Below are 21,530 nucleotides of genomic sequence, written 5' to 3'. Positions count from 1 at the left end.
CTCACACCGCCACCCAGTTTAGTGTCATCTGCAAACTTGGCGATATTACACTCAATTCCTTCATCTAAATCATTAATGTATAGTGAAAAGAGCTGGGGTCCTAGCACTGAGCCCTGCGGCACTCCACTAATCACTGCCTGCCATTCTGAAAAGGACCCGTTTATCCCGACTCTCTGCTTCCTGTCTGCCAACCAGTTCTCTATCCACGTCAGTACATTACCCCCAATACCATGTGCTTTGATTTTGCACACCAATCTCTTGTGTGGGACCTTGTCAAAAACCTTTTGAAAGTCCAAATACACATCCACTGGTTCTCTCTTGTCCACTCTACTAGTTACATCCTCAAAAAATTGCAGAAGATTTGTCAAGCATGATTGCCCTTTCATAAATCCATGCTGACTTGGACCGATCCTGTCACTGCTTTCCAAATGTGCTGCTATTTCATCTTTAATAATTGATTTCAACATTTTCCCCACCACTGATGTCAGGCTAACCGGTCTATAATTACCCGTTTTTTCTCTCCCTCCGTTTTTAACAAGTGGTGTTACATTAGCTACCCTCCAGTCCATAGGAATTGATCCAGAGTCGATAGATAGTTGGAAAATGAGCACCAATGCATCCATTATTTCTCGGGCCACTTCCTTAAGTACTCTGGGGTGCAGACTATCAAGCCCCGGGGATTTATCGGCCTTCAATCCCATCAATTTCCCAAATACAATTTCCCGCTTTATAAGGATATTCTTCAGTTCCTCCTTCTCACTAGACCCTCGGTACCCTAGTATTTCCGGAAGATTATTTGTGTCTTCCTTCGTGAAAACAGAACCAAAGTATTTGTTTAACTGGTCTGCCATTTTTTTGTTTCCCATTATAAATTCACCTGAATCTGACTGCAAGGGACCTACGTTTGTTTTCATTAAACCTTTTCTCTTCACATATCTATAGAAGCTTTTGCAGTCAGTTTTTATGTTCCCAGCAAGCTTCCTCTCATACTCTATTTTCCCCTCCTAATTAAACCTTTTGTCCTCCTCTGCTGTTGTACAACATTCTCCCAGTCCTCAGGTTTGCTGCTTTTTCTGGCCAATTTATATGCCTCTTCCTTGGATTTAACACTGTCCTTAATTTCCCTTGTTAGCCACTGTTGAGCCACCTTCCCCGTTTTATTTTTACTCCAGACAGGGATATACAATTGTTGAAGTTCATCCACGTGATCTTTAAGTGTTTGCCATTGCCTATCCACCGTCAACCCTTTAAGTATCACTCGCCAGTCTATTCTAGCCAATTCACATCTCATACCATCGAAGTTACCTTTCCCCAAGTTCAGGACCCTAGTCTCTGAATTAACTGTGTCACTCTCCATCTTAATAAAGAATTCTGCCATATTATGGTCACTCTTCCCCAAGGGGCCTCGCACAACAAGATTGTTAATTAGTCCTTTCTCATTACACATCACCCAGTCTAGGATGGCCAGCCCTCTAGTTGGTTCCTCGACATATTGGTCTGGAAAACCATCCCTAATACACTCCAGGAAATCCTCCTCCACCGCATTGCTACCAGTTTGGTTAGCCCAATCAATATGTAGATTAAAGTCGCCCATGATAACTGCTGTACCTTTATTGTATGCATCCCTAATTTCTTGTTTGATGCTGTCCCCATCATTACTACTGTTTGGTGATCTGTACACAACTCCGACTAGCGTTTTCTGTCCTTTGGTATTCCGTAGCTCCACCCATACCGATTCCACATCATCCAAACTAATGTCCTTCCTTACTATTGCATTAATTTCCTCTTTAACCAGCAACGCCACCCCACCTTTTTTTCCTTTCTGTCTATCCTTCCGAAATGTTGAATAGCCCTGGATGTTGAGTTCCCAGCCTTGGACACCCTGGAGCCATGTCTCCGTGATGCCAATTACATCATATCCGTTAACTGCTATCTGCGCAGTTAATTCGTCCACCTTATTCCGAATACTCATCGCACTGAGGCACAGAGCCTTCAGGCTTGTCTTTTAACACCCTTTGCCCCTTTAGGATTTTGCTGTAATGTGGCCCTTTTTGCTTCTGCCCACATTCTACTTCCCTCTGTCTCCCTGCATAGGTTCCCATCCCCCTGCCATATTAGTTTAACCCCTCCCCAACAGCACTAGCAGAAGCAGGAGAGGTGGGTGAAGAAGAATTAATTCCTTTCACTGCCCAGAAGTGAAGTGGTTGTGTCAGCATTAAGCGAGAAGCCTCCATTACTTAAAATACATACAGGTATATACTTCAAACAACAGGGTTTCCCCCAGCTCAGTGATGTGGAAAGCCTGCTGTAATTCCATCCCCTGCCTCGAAATCCAGCATACACTGAGAAAAGCTATGTTCCAAGCCGTTGTGGGAAACCAGCTTAATGTTCTTTTAAAAGCAAGATAAGGACTTGGTCAGACTCCATCTGGAGCACTGCATTCAGTTTTGAGCAACATACCCCTTGGAAGGGGTACAGCAGATTCACCAGAATGATACCAGGGCTTAAAGGGTTACATTTATGAGGACAGGTTGCATACACTTAGCTTACACTTAGTTTGGAAGGTTGAGGGGTTAAGTAATTGTTATGTATGCAGACTATAGTTTTACACTCTGTGTAGTCACTGTATAGTTGCATAAGATGGAGACTTGTTTACCTGATGTACTATCAATAAGCTTCCTCCTCTGTTTTGGACACCCCAAAAGTTTGTCACACTGTGTATATACATGCTGGCACCACTAGAGGGTGCAACTGGTGGCAGGGGCTGTATAAAAGGGGAGCCACCGTGCGGCTGCCTCACTCTGGAGTTTGGAATAAAGGACCAAGGTACCTACAGTTTGAGTACAACACATTGCCTCGTGGAGTCATTCATAAGTGCATTACAGACATAATTCAGGCACTCTTCCAGCTTTTGTGGCAGAATCACGGGAGAGAAGGATCAAGGCAGCGGACCTCGAGGATAGAGGCAAGATGGCGTCCTTGCTGCAGCGAGAGGCAGCGTGGCGTGGCAGGGTTCTCTTAAAGGAGACCTGCAACCAACTGAACTTAGAGACATTGTATGCATGGCAATCAATGTAACGAACCGATTAAGAATGTAAAGAACAAAATGTTGTGAGATGTCGGGAATAGAGTGTCCCCAAAAGTAGCAAGCCAGCGACCTCAGGAGGGTGAAGGCACTGATCCGGATATCCTGCTCCAGGTCTATCCCATGGTGCAGGCACCCGATGCTAATATTCGCCACAGACCTGGAAATGAAAACGGCGCCAATACGCGCAGTCGGCCGCCATTGCCCACCACCTGGGTGGAGACAGCGCAGCCCCCAGATCCAGTTGCTACCTTGGCTATGTCCGGGAGCGAAAGGTCAGAACCAATGAGTTCCCCAAACGGGACCTGAAACACCAGGTTCTCAGAGCGCAGGCAGAAGATTCTGCAGCCCTCAAAGGAGGACAGGGAGGCCACACACATCTGTGGCTCTGCCCACCACTAGGCAACGGCAAAGGCCCAGATTCCTGCCAAGGTGAGCGAACCAAGCCCATCCCGTTAGCAGGGCGCGCAGCACCGGCATCAGACAACTAGGACCCCGTCCGGTTGCTCTGGAACTAGCATCCTCGCATACCTGTACTGCTACCTCAGTACTGACCATGGCTGAACTAATTGTGCAATCTACCCAATCCTGGCGCACGACCGTAAAACGTAACCAAGGTGTCACAATACAAACTGTAAAAAAAAATTTTTTTTCTTCCTTTCTTTGTACTTGCACTGTGTCTGATCCTGTATGTTAATGTAACGGGCCAGCTGCATGATCTCACTGGGCGGGGGGGGCGGAAATGGATGTATGTCGCCATGGACACACATATGGATCACACCCAGAACCCACTGGAACCTCCACGGCATCATCGAACCATCCAAACTGGTAACCACTACCCAACGTTATGGCAAAAGGACTTGGTGGTTAACAGGGAGAGAGCCAAGCCAAAGCACAGCCAAGGTGCAAGGGCTATTGGCACTTCAGTCTGGGGAGGGCTAAGCCAGAGCACATAGTGCAAAGGTAACTGGCACAAAGGACTTGGAGGAGATGTTATATATGCAGCCTATAGCGATGCTCTCTGTGTAGTCACTGTATAGTTGCACAAGATGAAGACTTGTTTACCTGATGTACTGTCAATAAGGTTTACACTGTGTATATACATGCTGGCATCACTAGAGGGTGCAACTGGTAGAGACCAGGGTTTCCTGCCCTGGTGGCAGGGGCTGTATAAAAGGGGAGCCACCATGTGGCTGCCTCACTCCGGAGTTTGGAATAAAGGACAAAGGTCACTACAGTTTGAGTACAACACATTGCCTCGTGGAGTCATTCATAGGTACATTACAGACATAACAGTAATAAAGGCATTTAAAATGATTAAAGGATTTGATAGAGTAGATACTCTATTTCCTCTGGTGACGGAATCCAGAACAAGAGGGCACATCTTAAAATTAGATCTAGGCCATTCAGGAATGAAATCAGGGAGCAGTTTAAAAAAATATACTTTTAATTTATTCACTGGGTGTGGGTGTTGCTGGCAAGGCCAACATGTATTACTCATCCCTCATTACTCTTGAGAAGGTGGTGGTGCACCACCTTCTTAAACTGCTGCAGTCCTTGTAGTGAAGGTACTCCCGCAGTGCTGTTAGGGAGGGAGTTCCAGGATTTTGACCCAGTGACGATGAAGGAACGGCGATATATTTCCAAGTCACAATGCTGTGCGACTTGGAGGGGAACTGGGAGGTGGTGGTGTTCTCATGCTCCTGCTGCCCTTGTCCTTCTAGGTAGTAAAGGGCGCGGGTTTGGGAGGTGCAGTCGAAGAGACCTTGGCAAGTTGCTCAGTGGTGGAGGGAGTGAATGTTTAAGGTGATAGATGGGGTGCCAATCAAGCGGGCTGCTTTGTCTTGGATGGTATCGAGCTCCTTGAGTGTTGTTGGAGCTGCAAGTGGAGAGTTTTCCATCACACTCCTGAATTGTGCCTTGTAGATGGTGGAAAGGCTTTGGGGAGTCAGGAGGTGAGTTACTCGCCACAGAATACCCAGCCTGACCTGTCCACTCGAAGGGTAGTGAAATCTTGAAATCTTGCCCCCAAATGCTGGGCCACATAACATTGAATACGAAATCAGTTCAGGTTGAGTTTTGAAAATCATCCAGCAATTGTAGCTTCTATCTGATAGTATGATTTTTCAAAATGTGTAAACACTCTGTACTCAAACCATGAATCAGAATAAGAAACCCCATCGGTACCCTGAGATATCCTCTGAGGTAATTCTACACAGGAAGTTTCCATTGGAACCTACTTCTTCTCTCCTGTGCTTTTCCTTTTTACTGATGTTGTCTGCTGGCGCTATATCACCTACGATGCATTCCGCCATATCATGAACCAGGGCTAATTTTATGCATCTGTAAAGGAAAAGTATATTCTAATCAGAATGGAAAGGCAAAATAAAAGCTTTGTTAAGTTTAACCATCCAAATAAAATGTCAAGCTCGCCTCTTTTCTCTCTTGAGCAGGCTGCCAAAACTCTCAAATTCCTCTTTATTGTCCTCAATACAAATTAGATTTTACAAAACTAGCAACATATACATTACAGAATTATAAAATAATTTATTAAAAGAACATTAAACATGAGTAGTTTCACTGTAAAGTCTCACAGCTTCAATTTTAAAACACATCCATCTAGTTCTCTTGTAAAGGACTCCTCTGTAGAACCCGAGCGATCGGAGACTTCATGGAGATAGACAAGGAGGAAATATATTTCACTGACGTCAGGAAAGACAAAATCCTCCATGAGCACATCTATTAGTGGTCAGTGTGACATAGCATTTTGTATACAAACTAATGCGGAACCATATTTATCTTAGTCCACCAATCACTGCTATCTATATCTTACTGCATTCTAGCTATTCAATGCAGACTGCTTTGCAAAGGAAAAGGTATTCCCCATTTACGTGTATTCAGAATAATTATTTCTCAGTAGTGGCTAGGAGAACTCTATAATGGGTATTTTCATCTTGTTTAATAAATATTGGTTACCAATGCCTGGGCCTGCAATTTAACAACACGCAAAATTGTCAGAATTATCAGATTGGATGGTTCATGAAACAGTAAAAAAACAATTCCAGTAAACAGTAAACTCAATCCACATCATTTTTAATTTTAATCTCTTTAAAAACTAAACTAATTTAGGTTTGATTTATGCTAGAGTCATTTGTAAGCATTCGTTTGGAGCAGCTGAGTCAGCCAGTGGGAGCAAGAGGGCCCTTGGTCGTAGGAGGTCGATCTGGAAGGTAAGTCGGGGATGGGGGATGGGCCCTTGCAGCTCGGGTTTTAGGGGTAGGTAAATTACTTTCGGTGTTCGTAGTTAGGGCCAGAGAGGGTGTAGACAGTGGGGGGGGGGGGGGGGGCGGGGGCAGGTTGAGGGAGAGAGGTGAAGGACAGTAACAGATGGTCAGAGGAAGGTTTGTTCGGGGAGAGCTCCCTAGGGAGCTGCTATCCCATCCGCTGCTCCAACCAACCCCTGGCAATCTCAATGGCGGTAAGCCTCTGACCAGCTCCAACCACAGGTTTGGGCCCTACCTTCACTCCTCGCTCTCACACATGAGTCTCCCCTCCGGCGATGTTTGGGCCTTCATCCGTCCGGCGACGTTCAGCCCTCACTCCACCGGTGATGTCCTGGCCTTCATTCCACCAACGACACTCTGGCCTCCCCCCGTCCGCTGGCCCCACTCAACAGCAGAGTGTCTGTCAAGCACGTGGTGTACACAATGGCTGTGGTCACTGTTACCTATTTGACCTCTTCTCCTTCCACAAAGTGGACCTCTGACCATCCCAAAGCCTGCCCTCAGCCAGGCCTCTGTTTTCTCACCACCTCACCAAAGGCCGCTGCTCAGGGCAAGTTTACGGCTCGCATCCCACCGTAGGCAACTAGGCCCATACAGCAGTGCTTGGTCTCCAGTCATCTTGAACCCCTTTGCCACTGGACCAAGACCTTACTCAGCTAAGCCTGTGTGGTAGCCGGTGTGCAATGGCTACCCCATGTTAAAAGGAACTCACGCACAGGCATCTTCCACCCTTCAAATGAAGTTCGGGACCTGGAACGCCAAGGACCCTCATGGACAACTAAGGAACGCCGCTCTGCCATTATTGCCCGGGAACTTAGACGCTTCGATGTCGACATCGCTGCCCTAAGCAAGACCCGGCAGGCAGAGGAAGGCCAGCTCAAAGACTCCCACCCACACTTTCCTCCAACGACTGTCTGTTCCACCTGTGACAGAGACTGTAATTCCTGTATTGGACTGTTCAGTCACCTGAGAACTCACTTTTAGAGTGGAAGCAAGTCTTCCTCGATTTCGAGGGACTGCCTATGAGGATGATGATGATAAGCACTGCTGATTTTAATAAAAGCAGAAAACAGTCTCGTATTGTGACTTAATTTCAATAAACATAAAACTTCATAGCTATTTCACTCTGATTAAATAAGTAATGTATTAAGGACCAAGATTCTAATGCGCTGCACCTGTCTTTGTTGAGTTTTTGATCTTCAGTTAAGAATGCCATAACAGCCATCCTGTACATATGATCCGACACGCTCTCCGGCTTGTTCACATTTCTATATACCCAACCTGTTCGAGGTACTCTCTACAGAAACAAAAAACAATTATACACTTTATGTTCCCCTTACTTCTATAAATTACTGAAACTGTTCATAACACTGTAGATTCCTTGTATTAAACACCTTACAGCCTTAATCAGTTAAAATTAATGCGGGGAGTATAGGTGGAGCAAAACTAATCTGGCCTATTTCCAACAACTAACTTATTTTTAAAGATATAAAACTTTAAATTTGATTATACAATAATATTTTCAGAGATCATTTTAAATATTATGGGGTGAATTTCCACAGGGGATTTCCTGTTCATCTACTGTAACTTCAGCAGATGAGCTGTGGAAACCCTGGAAACATTGGTATATTTCACTCTAATTAAATAAATGATGTACTTAGTACAAATTTCTGAGGGACTGCACCTGTCTTTGTTGATCTTCAGTTAAGAATGCCATAACAGCCATCCTATACATGTGGAAATTCACTGCCCAATATGTTGCTTTTCATTTAGGATTAATAGTTACCCACAAACAGAAACTGGAATTGTACACATGCATTTACTAGCCTCAATAACAGCCTAGTCATGCAAACTATCTAGTATAAACCAGCAGCAAAATCTTAGTACCACCTATATCTCAACTGCTGTACAGTGAGCTTGAAAACCACCTGGAAACTTAAAAAAGTAACCATTTTAAACGCAAGTAGAAAGTTGATCCCACTGATATTTTGTTAACATTCTGGTTAGTATTTGAATAGAACTCTGCATGTGTGTCCCAGCATGCACATGCGGAGCTTTACTTGGAAAGAGCGATGCTGAATCAGTAGTATAACTTAGGTCTGCCAACACTGCATTACTGTAAGTAGATACAGATCTCAAGCCAGTATTTGTTGTATAATAATTAGTGAGATTATTCATCGGCCCAGGGACTATTTCTAAATGGTAACATGTATTACATATCGGCCAATGGATCAATGTTATAAAACAAAAGCATTGCATACTATCGGAGAGTCTGCTATTCCAACAACATATCAAGTACAAATAACCTTGAAGATATTTATCAAATTTATTGAGGCAAATCTTTCAAAGTTTTTAAAGCTGGCTTGGTATTAAAATATAATGAATATAAATATCACCATTATACTTTTCCAAGTATGTGTAACCGTCCGACTGGTTATACATCACAGCAGCATGAAGGAAACTACAGTCTTTCCCAAGTAATAACTTATTTTTACTAAAGATTGCTGTAAGATTTCCTCTCATTTGAAGTGTTTGCCCCAGGTCAAATCATGGAAAATGGATATTAATTGATTCATGCATGAATTTGTTACAACTGAGAAGATTAATGGTGATTTGCTAGAGGTATTAAAAATTATGATGGAATGAGACAGATTAGATAAACAAGGGGGCCGATATTTGCCCTCTGCCTGAAATGGAGCACACGCACCCCGCTTCTCCTGTTTTTACTGCCGCGGTGGTTGAGTTGGCCTCGAGCGAAATTCCGCTCTTTGGCTTTTTTTTCCAAGAGGACCGGAAGTTGCTCATAATGGGGGTCGGATATGTGGCAGTGAGTACACTAGAGGGGCGGAAGTTGGGGCAGGGTGCAGTGACTGCCGCTGTGACATCATCACGGCACCACGTCTCTCCCCTTCACTTAAAGAGGAGAGCTTGCGCGATTCTTAAAGTTCAGTCCACTGGGCCACCAGGGAGGGTTTCGGCCGGACCAGCAGCCTTGGCACCCAAGAGAGGGTGCCGGGCTGCCAGGGGCATAATTGTCGGCCCAACACGGCAGTCGGCCGATAAAAAGAAAATGCTGGCAGCCGTCCTCCCATTTAATGGGAGCCGCACCGCCATTTCAGAAGGCCACAGCATCACTGCACTGTCTCAAAAAAAGCAGGTTTTGGTGCCGCCCGGCAGGAGGAAGATTTTTGCGTCAGGGGTGGGGGGGGAGAATCATCGGCAGTGCGCACTGTGATGATGCACTTAGGATGGGTTGGTAGCAACGGAGCACTGGGGGGGGGGGAAAGAGAGCGGGTCACCGCCGGGCTACCGCAGCAGCAGAATTTTGATAATGGCGGTCATTGCACTCTGCCGATTTCCGGTGTTAACAGGCCTTAAGGAAAGGGGCAATTTCGGCTCCAAAGTGTTTCCAGTGGTAAAAGGACCTCGACTGAAGGAACAGATTAAATGTAAGAGATTTGGGACAAAGAGAATTATTTTTACATTGATTGTTGAGGCTGTGGAATGTACATTGAGTTTTTAAAACAGAGACTATGTCAACATTTAACAATAGGTTAGATAGGTTGTTGAAAGAAAGAGGGATAAAGGGATATGGTAACAATGTGGCACATGAGATTAGGGCTACTGCTTATATAAAAGAAATAAAGTACTTCCATTTAAATACCGTCTTTCATGACCTGAGGATGTCCAAAAGCCTTTTACAGCCAATGAAGTACATCTGAAGTGTAGTTGCTGTTGTAATGTAGGGAAAAGCAGCAGTCAATTTGCATGCCGCAACATCCCACAAACAGCAATGACATACGTGACCAGATCATCTGTTTTTATAGGTGTTGACTGAGGGCTAAATGTTGGCCAGGACACCGGAAGAACTCCCCTGTTCTTATATAAATAGTGATCTTCTATAAATAGTGTCGTGGGATCTTTTACAAATAGTGTCGTGGGATCTTTTACATCCACCCGAGAGGGCAGATGGGACCACGGTTTAAATGAATGCACCTCTGACAGTGCAGCACTCCCTCTGTACTGCACTCGAGTGTCAGCCTAGACTGTTGTGCTCAGGTCTCTGGAGTGGGACTTGGATCCACAAGGTGGTGAAAGGGCTACCAATGAGTCACGGCTAGTACCTTTTGGAGGATAAGCACCAAAACGCACTAGTTGGGCCGAATGGCCCGTTTCCGTGTTAGAATCACAGTGCAACCCAAAACACGGGATCCCTTGAATGAGTGCAACGCGAGCCTGACTGGAGAATGACTGTGGGCCGGCAGGTGGCGCGCGGTGCCAATGAAGCAAAGTCCTTCCTTGGAACGTTGTGTGAACGGGAAAACAATGGCGAGCGTTCGATGCGTCAAAGAACCCCGTGCGCGCAGCCACCCTCCCTCCCTCCCTCCCTCCCTCTCTCTTGCGAGCGGACTGCTGCCACTGTGATCCTGGCCGTTAGGACACGGCGATAATTGTGTGCAACGAAAAGAATCCCAATTTAATGCACGTTTGCAACTCGCGGTCTTTACTGCACTGAGCGGCCCCGTGCTCCCCCGCCTGCTCTTACCTTCAGCTGCCCCATGAAGTTGATGAACTGCAGTAAGTTCTTGGCGTTCCCGGGACCCGTGCACGCCGCCATCGCCTCTGACCCGGAACTCTGACGTCACAATCATCCCGGACCAGCGCGCGCAGGCTGATTGTTCTCCAGGGGTAAGAGCGATTGCTGAGCTCAGTGGATTTGGACATGTGGGGGAATAATGCACACAGGAGTAGAAAGTGAATGAGTTAAAAATAGAGCACAGAGAAAATCAAAGGTATTGACTAAAGATTGATGTGTTCGGTTGTGTTGGCTCTAAAACCCAACAGGGGGCAGCAAAGTGCATTAGTATCATAGGCAGTCCCTCGAAGCAAGGATTACTTGCTTCCACGACAAAAAGGGATGAGTTCACAGATGTTTCAATGAAGGACCTAATATTCCAGATCCCGAACTACATCTTGAAGGGTGGAAGATGCCCGTGCGTGGATTTTTTTAACGTGTGGTGGCTGTTGCACACCAGCCACCACACGGGCTTGACAGAGCTAGGTCGTGGTCCAGTGGCAAGGATTAACCAAGACGACTGGAGACCTGCTCTGCTGCACGGACCTAGTGCGCACACACATAGCAGTGTGGGCTGGCCCATGCCTCTCCTGAGCCCCAAACTCACACCTCTCCTGAGCCCCAAACTCACGCCTTTCCTGGGCCCCAGTCACTTCCATTTACAAAGTCTTGCCGCTCCTTCGCCCCTCCTACTGTGCCTGCCCGCACTGCAATCAGCGCCCTGGCTTCACAGCCATCGCCCTCCTGCAGCAGCAGATGCTGCTCCCTGCAGTGGTATGCCGCCACACGCTGCTCCCTCCAATGGCCCCGGCCTACTTTGGAAGGAGCAGCGTGCGACGTCCCGGAAATCGGCGCGGTCTCAGCCTGCAAGATCCATCAACAGGCCGGGGCCATTGGAGGGAGCAGTGTGCGACGGCTTCAGAGAGAAGGGATTCTGTGAAACTACAGTACCCAAAATGCATCAACCTATAACCAGGTAGAAATAATTGCATTTCTAGCTCCTATGAAGAAATGTTGCATAAATTTAACGTGAAATAAAAATTGCCTCGAGAAACTTTAAAACAAATGGGAGAAAAGATTCACAGGTTTGAACATAGGATCACATAGAAAAGCATCAACTGATTAATCAGAGGCGCAAAGAGAAACCTGGAAAAAAGCAGTCATGGAGGTAAAATATACTCCTAAGCAATGGAGAATAAGGGCAGTTATTCCAGTCACGAGAGTAGAGGATGGAAGCAAGCTGATGAGCATCAAATCATTGAGAATCCATTGCCACCAATTTAGTAATTGTCAGTTTTAACCAAGGCCAGTGATTATGCTTTGGACTACAAAAAACAATTGGCCTACTCTATATGTTATGCTCATAATAAAGTAATGCAACTGAGTACTGTAGACAGTGAGTAAGTGTGACCTTAGCTCCTTTATTTAAAGTCCAGAGTGCTAGTACAGCATGGGAGACCTGCTTATATACAGTGCTCCCAAGGGATGCTGGGATCCTTTGGGACTCCAACAGGTAGGCCCTTTGGTGGCGGTATGATACAGGTTGCCTAGGGTTACATACATAACATCACTCCCTCCCAAAGTCAATAGTACACTTATTTACAGGGTGAGACGATCTGGGACTTTTCACTCCCTTAGTCGATCGTCTCGGTACAAATGCAGGCGTCGGTGAGTTGGTTGGTTCTTCGCTGGGCTGCTGGGCAGTTGGCCTAGCCGGGCTGCTGGGGATGGTGAGTTCAGCTTCATGGTCAACCATGATGTCGGATGCCACTTGTGTGTGTGTTGGAGGGTCGAAGTTGGTGGTGTCCTCTTCGGGTTGCTCGTGGCTGTTTGTGAATCGCAGTTTGGTTTGGTCCAAATGCTTTCTGCAAGTTAGTCCATTGGCAAGTTTGACCTGAAACACCCTACTCCCTTCTTTGGCTATAACAGTGCCAACAAGCTATTTGGGACCATGTCCATAGTTGAGTACAAATACAGGGTCATTGACTTCAATATCGCGTGACAAGTTTGCGTGATCATGTTACATGCTTTGTTGATGCCGCCTGCCTTCGACGTAATCATGGAGATCAGGGTGGACAAGAGAGAGCCTTGTTTTGAGCACCCTTTTCATGAGCATTTCGGCTGGGGGAACCCCGGTGAGCGAGTGGAGTCTGGTGCGATAGCTGAGCAGGACTCGGAACAGGCGGGTGTGTCTTCCGACACAGCTTTGCTTGATGGTTTGGACTGCCCATTCTGCCTGGCCATTGGATGCGAGCTTGAACGGGGCAGATGTGACGTGCTTGATCCCATTGCGGGTCATGAATTCGTTGAATTCAGCACTGGTGAAGCACGGCCCACTGTCGCTGACAAGGACATCAGGCAGGCCGTGCGTGGAAAACATGGCTCGTAGGCTTTTTCAATGGTGGCAGTGGACGTGCTTACAGACATTATTACACATTCAATCCATTTTGAATAAGAATCCACAACAACCAAAAATATTTTGCCTAGAAATGGGCCCGCAAAGTCAACGTGGATCCTAGATCACGGTTTGGAGGGCCATGACCACAAACTTAGCGGTGCCTCTCTGGATGTATTGCTCAGTTGAGAGCAAGTGTTGCATTGGCGCACGCATGACTCTAAGTCTGAGTCGATGCCGGGCCAACACACATGGGATCTGGCTATAGCTTTCATCATTACTATGCCTGGGTGGATACTGTGTAGGTAGCATATGAACATTTCCCTGCCTTTCTTAAGCAAAACCACGCGATTACCCCACCTTTCGGTCTTTGCGCCGCTGGAACGGCTTGATCTCTTCATGCATCTCTGCTGGGACGCTGGACCAGCTCCCATGGAGGACACAGTTTTGTTACCAGGGTCAATAAAGGATCCTGGCTGGTCCAGGTCCTGATCTGGCGGGCCGTAACGGGTGACTTTTCATTTTCGAATGCATCCATCACCAAGAGCAAGTCTGCAGGCTGTGCCATTTCCACCCCGGTGGTGGGCAATGGTAGCCGACTGAGAGCATCAGCGCAGTTCTCTGTGCCTGGGCTATGGCGGATTACATAGTTGTATGCAGACAGCGTGAGCGCCCATCTTTGGATGCGGGCAGAGGCTTTGGTGTTAGTTCCTTTGCTCTCTGAGAATAGTGATATGAGCAGCTTATGGTTAGTTTCTAGCTCAAACTTGAGACCAAACAGATACTGGTGCATTTTTTTCACCAAGTAAACGCATGCCAGAGCTTCTTTTTCAATCATGCTGTAGGCCCTGTTGGCCTTGGACAAACTCCTGGACGCATAGGCGACCGGTTGCAATGTTCCCGATTCGTTAGCTTGTTGTAACACACACCCGACCCCGTACGAAGACGCATCGCAAGCTAGCACTAATCGTTTACATGGGTTATACAGAACAAGCAGTTTATTGGAACATAACAGATTTCTGGCTTTCTCAAAAGCAGCCTCTTGTGATTTCCCCCATACCCAGTCATCTCCCTTGCGTAGGGGTTCTAGCAAGGTGCTTAACCTGGGTAGGAAATTACTGAAATAGTTGAGGAGTCCCAGGAACGACTGCAGCTCCGTCATGTTCTGTGGTCTCGGCATGCTCTTGATGGCCTCTTGGCGTCGGTGGGTCTGATGCCATCTGCCGCGATTCTTCTCCCTAAGAACTCGACCTCTGGCGCCAGGAAAACACACTTTGAGCATTTCAACCTGAGTCCCACGCGATCTAGCCGACTTAGAACCTCTTCCAGGTTCTGCAAGTGTTCGATGGTGTCCCGACTTGTGATCAATATGTCGTCCTGGAAAACCGCGGTGCGTGGAACCGACTTTAGCAGGCTCTCCATGTTCCTTTGGAAAATAGCCGCGGCCGATCGAATCCTAAACGGGCATCTATTGTAGATAAACAGACCTTTATGCGCGTTGATGCAGGTGCGGCCTCACGACGATTCCTCCAGCTCCTGCATCATGTAGGCTGAGGTCAGGTCCAACTTGGTGAACGTCTTTCCTCCAGCCAGGGTCGCAAATAGATCGTCTGCCTTGGGTAGCGGATACTGGTCCTGTAGCGAAAAACGGTTAATCGTTACTTTATAGTCCCCATAAATTCTGACTGTGCCGTCACCTTTGAGAACCGGAATAATCGGACTGGCCCACTCGTTGAACTCCACCAGCGCGATGATGCCTTCTCACTGCAGCCTGTCCAGCTCAATTTCCACTTTCTCTCGCATCATGTATGGCACCACCCGTACCTTGTGGTGGATGGGTCGTGTACCGGGATCCAAGTGGATCTGCACCTTCGTCCCCGAGAAACTTCCAATGCCTGGCTCAGACAACGACGGGAGCTTGCTCAGAATCTGGGCACATGAGGCGTCGTCGACGGACGAGAGCGCTCGGATGTCGTCCCAGTTCCAGCGGATTTTTCCCAGCCAGCTTCTGCCGAACAGTGTGGGACCATCTGCTGGTACAATCTATAATGGGAGTTCGTGCACTGCTTCATCATAGGAGACTTTTACTTCTGCGCTGCCAATAACAGGAATCAGCTCTTTGGTGTAAGTTCTTAGCTTGGTATGAATGGGACTAAGCTTGAGCCTGTGTGCCTTGTTGCACCACAGCCTGTCGAAGGCCTTTTTGCTCATGATAGACTGACTAGCACCCGTGTCCAGTTCCATGGATAATGGAATTCCGTTCGGTTCAACTTTTAGCATGATCGGGGGACATTTTGTGGTGAAGGTGTGTACCCCGTACACTTCTGCCTCCTCGGTTCGAGTCTCTGGTTCAGCCTGATCCACCATGGATCGATCTTCCTCTGCAACGTGGTGGTTTGCAGGGTTTGCAGCTCGACTGCACATTCACTGGAGGTGTCCCATTGTTCCACAGCCTTTGCATAGTGTTTGAAGTGGCATTGATGGGCTCGATGATCACCTCCGCAGCGCCAACAAGGTGTTAACTGCCTCACATTAACGATTGATGGCGGACTCTGGGTCATCTGAGGTCGTGCGGCTGCCAGCGTGTATGTTCTGCACATGCATTCCTGCCTGAAAACGACATTACTTTGTGTACAGTACTGGCCAAAACCTCTTTATGCTGCAAAATTTGTTTGGTGTTATTGCTAGTGGACATAAATGCCTGGGCTATCGTCATGGCTTTGCTCAGATTCGGTGTTTCAACAGACAGTAGTTTGCGAAGGATAACCTCATGGCCAGTGCTAAGCACAAAAAAGTCTCTTAGCATTTGCTCAAGGAATCCATCGAATTCGCAATGTTGATACTTGTAGAATCGATACCTTGCCATTAAAATGCTTTCCTTCGGATTTAGGTGCTCCCGGACCAGCATAGGATTTGGTTGTTGGTTTCACCGAAGCTAGAAGATTTTTCATGAGGCCATAGGTTGTTGCCCCACAGATGGTAAGGAGGATCGCCCTTCGTTTGGCAGCGTTCTCGTCCCCTTCCAGCTCATTGGCCACGAAGTATTGGTCGAGTCGCTCCACGAAGGCCTCCCAATCGTTCCCTTCTGAGAATTTCTCCAGGATGCCAACAGTTCTTTGCATTTTCGCGAGATTGTTCGTTATCTCTTCGCCAATTGTTATGCTCATAATAAATGAATGCAACTGAGTACTGTAGACGGTGAGTAAGTGTGACCTTAGCTCCTTTATTTAAACTCCAGAGTGCTGGTACAGCATGGGAGGTCGGCTTATATACAGTGCTCCCAAGGGATGCTGGGATCCCTTGGGACTCCAACAGGTAGGCCCTCTGGTGGTGGTGTATACAGGTTGCCTAGGGTTACATACATAACACTATATACGTCAGGACCATTCATGGCAAAATTACAAATTTTCTATCAGTAATTTTATATTGTTTTAGACAGGGTAATTTATATTAAAATGGCTTCAACACCTAAGACTTTGTTCAATAGTAAAATTAATCTTTGGATGACCAATTCACATGGTTGTAATAGATTGCTTTTTGTCACTGATGGAAGTGATTAAGAGTACTAGGTTTTAGATGGTCAGCAGTCATCTGTCAATTAGGTTTATCAAACAGTTACCTCATCAACTTATTCAATTTGGATGTATTTTTGTTGTTGCGTATTTCATAGCTCAGTTTGTTTCCATGAGATCTTCTACATAGCATTGTCTGATTTCATTTTGATGACAGCATTCTAAAAATGTAAGTTCAAACTGTTGTCAGGTATTGAAAACAGTCTAGCTAGAAATTATGAACACCTGGAAGAAATAGCTCTTGGGCCAACATCCAACTGTTATTGGTATATTACAAAAGCAAAATACTGTGGATGCTGGAAATCTGAAATAAAAACAAAAAATGCTGGAAATACTCAGCAGGTCAGGCAGCATCTGTGGAGAGAGAAACAGAGTCAACGTTTCAGGTCAATAACCTTTTGTCAAAAATAGCATTGGTATATTATTTGATAAAATGCTAAAAGGGCTCCAAGTACGAAGGCACAGGAGAGTTGCAACTCGGGTTGGAGGTATTCCAAGACGTCTTGATCACGGGGCATCTACAAATGTTACTGAATTTACCTTATAAAGGTTGGGTCCCCTGTAGTTGAGCTCCTTTACTGATGGTATTGTGCCATCAGCTGTCGTGCGAGACGTTCCGAGCACCAGGACAACACCCGTGTGCAAGGAAAGATGGAAACCGAATGTGGAGGAAACTAGGATTCCACCAGTAACGAACAGTAAACTCACTGAAATTGCACCAATAACTAATAGTAATATTGGTAACACTCAAAATGCTTTCATAACCAATTGTAATACAATAACTCACTGATAGTCTATATGTAACTGGTAGCAATAGGTGTAACACTCTGATATCTTATCTGTAACTAATAGTAATCCTATAACTTGCTGACTACAGTCAAAATCTCCCTGCACTGCACAAGGTGCGGTCAGGCTCGCCAGTCAGTGCCCCTTTTAACAAGCCCCATCTCCCTATCTCCTTGAACTCACATTCTGTGTGAAGGTGCCAACTCTGAACTGGGACTTTACATATCAAAACCAGCTGGCAAAGACCAACCTGAACTAAATCGAAAAACCGCACAAAGGGCAGTAAGCTTGGTGTTGGGGGCACTTTGCACAGGGAACATTATCTTAAACTCAGCTCAGTGCCAATATTTCTAAACCATTTCCTGAGCTCAGGTTCAATAAAGGAGAACTTTCATAAAATGGTAGAAATTCCAGCAGAAAAGGAGGCCATTCGACTGCTGACTCTCTCCCCTGTAACCTAATTTCCCCAGATCCTTTCATGTTCCTCCATTTCAACTACTTCCATTTTAAAACATGCTTTAGTTCTGTCTCAATAGCCACCTGTGGTGATCCCATGATATAATTGCACTCAGTTCAAAAAGCTACAAGTCCCTTTTCCATTGGTTCTACCAATGAGAATTATTGGTCATTGCTCCCTTGTTCCCTAATCACCCACATTAGAAACAATCAATATTTACCCACAGTAAAGGTTTTCTCACCCTTTTACTCCCTCGGCCCCAGCCCCAGCCCCAACCTCCCGACCCTAGTCCCTAGTCTTTCCTTTCCTGAGCCCCAATCCCTCTGACACCAGTCTCCTTTCTCTGCCTCGCCCGAGCCCCAATCTCCCAACCCTTTTCATCAGTCCTCTCTTCCCTGTCTCTGTTCTCCAGTCATCCTTTATTGCCCTGAGTCTCCCTCTCCCTTCCCCCTACCCCCGAGACCAATCCCCTGTTTCCCTCTCACCTGGCCCTAATCTGCTGTCACTCTCCCCCACTCCAAGCCCCAATCCCTCAACACCCCTTCAGTCTCCAGTCACTCACTCTTCTCCCCCCCCCCCTCCCCACCAAGCCACAATCCTCTGCTTCCTAGTTGGCCTTTCTGCAGAGTTGAGCAATTATACGGCTGATGCATGCTTGGATGTTGACTATCTCTTGATCTTAACTCACTTCTCTCATACTGTCAGGTTCAGGAATTCAGTCAAGTCAGTTCCTTTGATGAATGTCAGCACAGAATGATATAGCACAGAAGGAGGCCATTTGCTCCTTCATGCCTGTGCTGGCTCTTTGAAATTAGTCTCACTCCTCTGAACTTTCCCCTTAGCACTGTAAATTCTTTCGCTTCAAGTTTCCTTTTGAAAGTTACTATCGAATTTGTTTCCATTACTGTTTCAGGCAGTGCATTCCAGGTCATAACAACTCGGTGTGCAAAAAATTTTTTCTCAAGTTGCCTCTGGTTTTTTTGGCAAGCACCTTAAATCTGTGTCCTCTGGTTATCAACCCTTCTGCCACTGGAAATAGTGTCTTCTTATTTACTCTATCAAAGCCATTCATGATTCTGACCACCTCTATTAAATCTTCTCTTAACCTTCTCTGCTCTAAAGAGAACAACCCCAACTTCTCCAGTCTCTCCACATAACTGAAATCCCTCATCTCTGGCACCATTCTAGTAAATCTCTTCTGCACCTTCTCCAAAGCTTTGACATTCTTCCTGAAGTATGGTGCCCAGAATTGAACACAATACTCCAGCTGAGGCCCAACGAGTGTTTTGTAAAGGTTTATCATAACTATCTTGCTTTTGTACTTTATGCCTCTATTAATAAAGCTAAGGATCACATATGTTTTAACAGCCTTCTCGACTTGTCCTGCCACCTTCAAACATTTGTATACATGCACCCCCAAGGTCTCTCTGTTCCTGCACCCTGTTTAAAATCATACCATTTAGTTTATATTGCATCTCCTCATTCTACCAAAATGTATCACATAATATTTCTCTGTATTAACTTCTATCTGTCATGCGTCTGCCCATTACAGCAGTCTGTCTATGTCTTTCTGAAGTCTGTTGCGATCCTCTTTACTGTTTAATACATTTCTGCGTTTTGTGTCATCTGCAAACTTTTAAATTATGCCCTGTATACCAAGTTCAGGTCATTAATATATACTAAAAAGAGCAGTGATCCCAATACAGACCCTGGGTAACACCACTGTACACATCCCTCCAGTCTGAAATACCACTACTTTCTGCTTTCTGTCCCTTAGTCAATTTCGTATCCACATTGCCACTGTCCCTTTAATCACATGGGCTTCAATTTTGCTAACAAGTGTATTATGTAATACTTTATCAAACAACTTTTGAAAGTCCATATACGCAATATTAACCGCATTGCTCTCATCAACCCTCTCCATTACTTCATCAAAGAACTCAAATCAAGTTAGTCAAGCACGATTTGCCTTTAACAAATCCGTGCTGACCTTCATTTATTAGCCCATACATTTCCAAATGCCAATTCATTTTGTTCCGGATTATTGTCAGCACTCACCATTTAAGGATCATAACCAATGTTTCCTGTAAGCTGTGCAGCCGCACAGCATTCCAAGGGACCCGCTCAGCTGGCTTGCCGGCCTAAAAACCGCACACGCACGGTATTTTGAATGGCCTATGCAGCCCCTTAAAGGGGCCATGCAGGGCCAAAAAAATTATAGGGAACATTGATCAAAGCTATAGCTTACCTCCATTTGTTATAGAAGGAGAAAAGTATCGCAAAAGAAGAGAATACTCCCTGCAGTAAAATTAGCTACTTCTGTAAAAGCAAAATACTACGGATGCTGGAATCTGAAATAAAAACAGAAAATGCTGGAAATCTCAGTGGGTCAGGCAGCATCTGTAGAGAGAAACAGAACTGACGAAAGGTCAGCGACCTAAAATGTTAACTCTGTTTCTCTCCAACGATGCTGTCTGACCTGCTGAGATTTCCAGCATTTTCTATTTTTATTAGCTACTTATGTGTAAGTTTTTGGCAGATGTATACAAAACAATTTCTGGGGCAAACTATCCATCTGAAATTCATCAGTAGATTCTGAATCATAAAGCAATCAGAACAAGAATATTTGACTTAATTAACTAGGTGAAAATTGAAGCTATTAAATTTTTGGTGACGAACGATAGACTAACGATTAATCTACCAGGGAGCAATGATTTAACTAAATCTTCCAAAATCAGCAAAATAAATTAGTTAAATTGGTTCACCACTTCTGAGCTATTACTTAATTTATCGGTAGTTTGGAATACAAAATTGAATTGGCCTGAATTTGTTTGACCTGGGATTGGTTTAATGATATGCCACAACTTGGTTCACTTATGACCATAATTTTCAGCAGCATAAAATGTATCTGGATTTAACCAAGCAAATCATATGCACTACTTTGTTTCCAGCCTGATTGCATGTGGTTCTGTCTTCGGGAAGGTGAATTTTGAGATACTGCTTCAGGATTTTGTTCAGCGCGTTCCCTTGCTCCACAAGTGATTGATGTTGAGTGGGAGACCTTAAACTTTATTTTTCAAACCACTATAAACTTAATGAAATTCTTATTGATAATATTTAAAATTAAGATCAGGGGTTACCTTTATGTCAGACTAATTTGTGATGTCATCCCAATCTAGAGCACCACTACTTTTTAAGATAAAGATTAAACCTTCTGTATTATCCAATGATGAATCCTGTAAACTATATGTATCTATATGAGATATTAAAGTACAAGCAGTTAGCTCACAAGGACAGTAACATTGCATATTTTATTGTTTTATTCTAAATCACTTAACAATCTCTTCTGTTTAATCTCATGTTTTAAAATCCCGA

The 21,530-nt window shown here is 45.4% G+C and overlaps 1 protein-coding gene and 1 long non-coding RNA gene across 3 annotated transcripts in view; one reads left to right on the top strand and one right to left on the bottom strand.

Moving 5' to 3' along the window:
* hddc2 (HD domain containing 2) overlaps positions 1 to 21,530 on the bottom strand; it is a 189,086-nt gene that overhangs the window by 40,408 nt on the left and 127,148 nt on the right. For both annotated transcript variants that reach the window (XR_011593869.1, XM_070885292.1), the window contains exons 3-5: positions 10,916 to 11,071; positions 7,545 to 7,666; positions 5,326 to 5,428 (exon numbers count right to left, since the gene is read on the bottom strand). Coding sequence is in view for 1 of the 2 variants with exons in the window: in XM_070885292.1 (XP_070741393.1) it covers positions 5,326 to 5,428; positions 7,545 to 7,666; positions 10,916 to 10,987 (297 nt within the window). In the remaining variant the exon portion in view is untranslated. The remainder of the gene's footprint in view (positions 1 to 5,325; positions 5,429 to 7,544; positions 7,667 to 10,915; positions 11,072 to 21,530) is intronic.
* Positions 10,798 to 21,530, top strand: part of LOC139267259 (uncharacterized) — a 59,839-nt gene continuing 49,106 nt past the window's right edge. Inside the window, exon 1 of the long non-coding RNA XR_011593870.1 lies at positions 10,798 to 11,058. This is a non-coding gene — a long non-coding RNA (uncharacterized lncRNA). The remainder of the gene's footprint in view (positions 11,059 to 21,530) is intronic.

This window comes from Pristiophorus japonicus, chromosome 7, assembly GCF_044704955.1.
Source record: "Pristiophorus japonicus isolate sPriJap1 chromosome 7, sPriJap1.hap1, whole genome shotgun sequence".
NCBI lineage: Eukaryota > Metazoa > Chordata > Chondrichthyes > Pristiophoridae > Pristiophorus > Pristiophorus japonicus.
The sequence above is the reverse complement of the archived record's forward strand: the minus strand, read 5'-3'. Positions and strand labels throughout refer to the sequence as shown.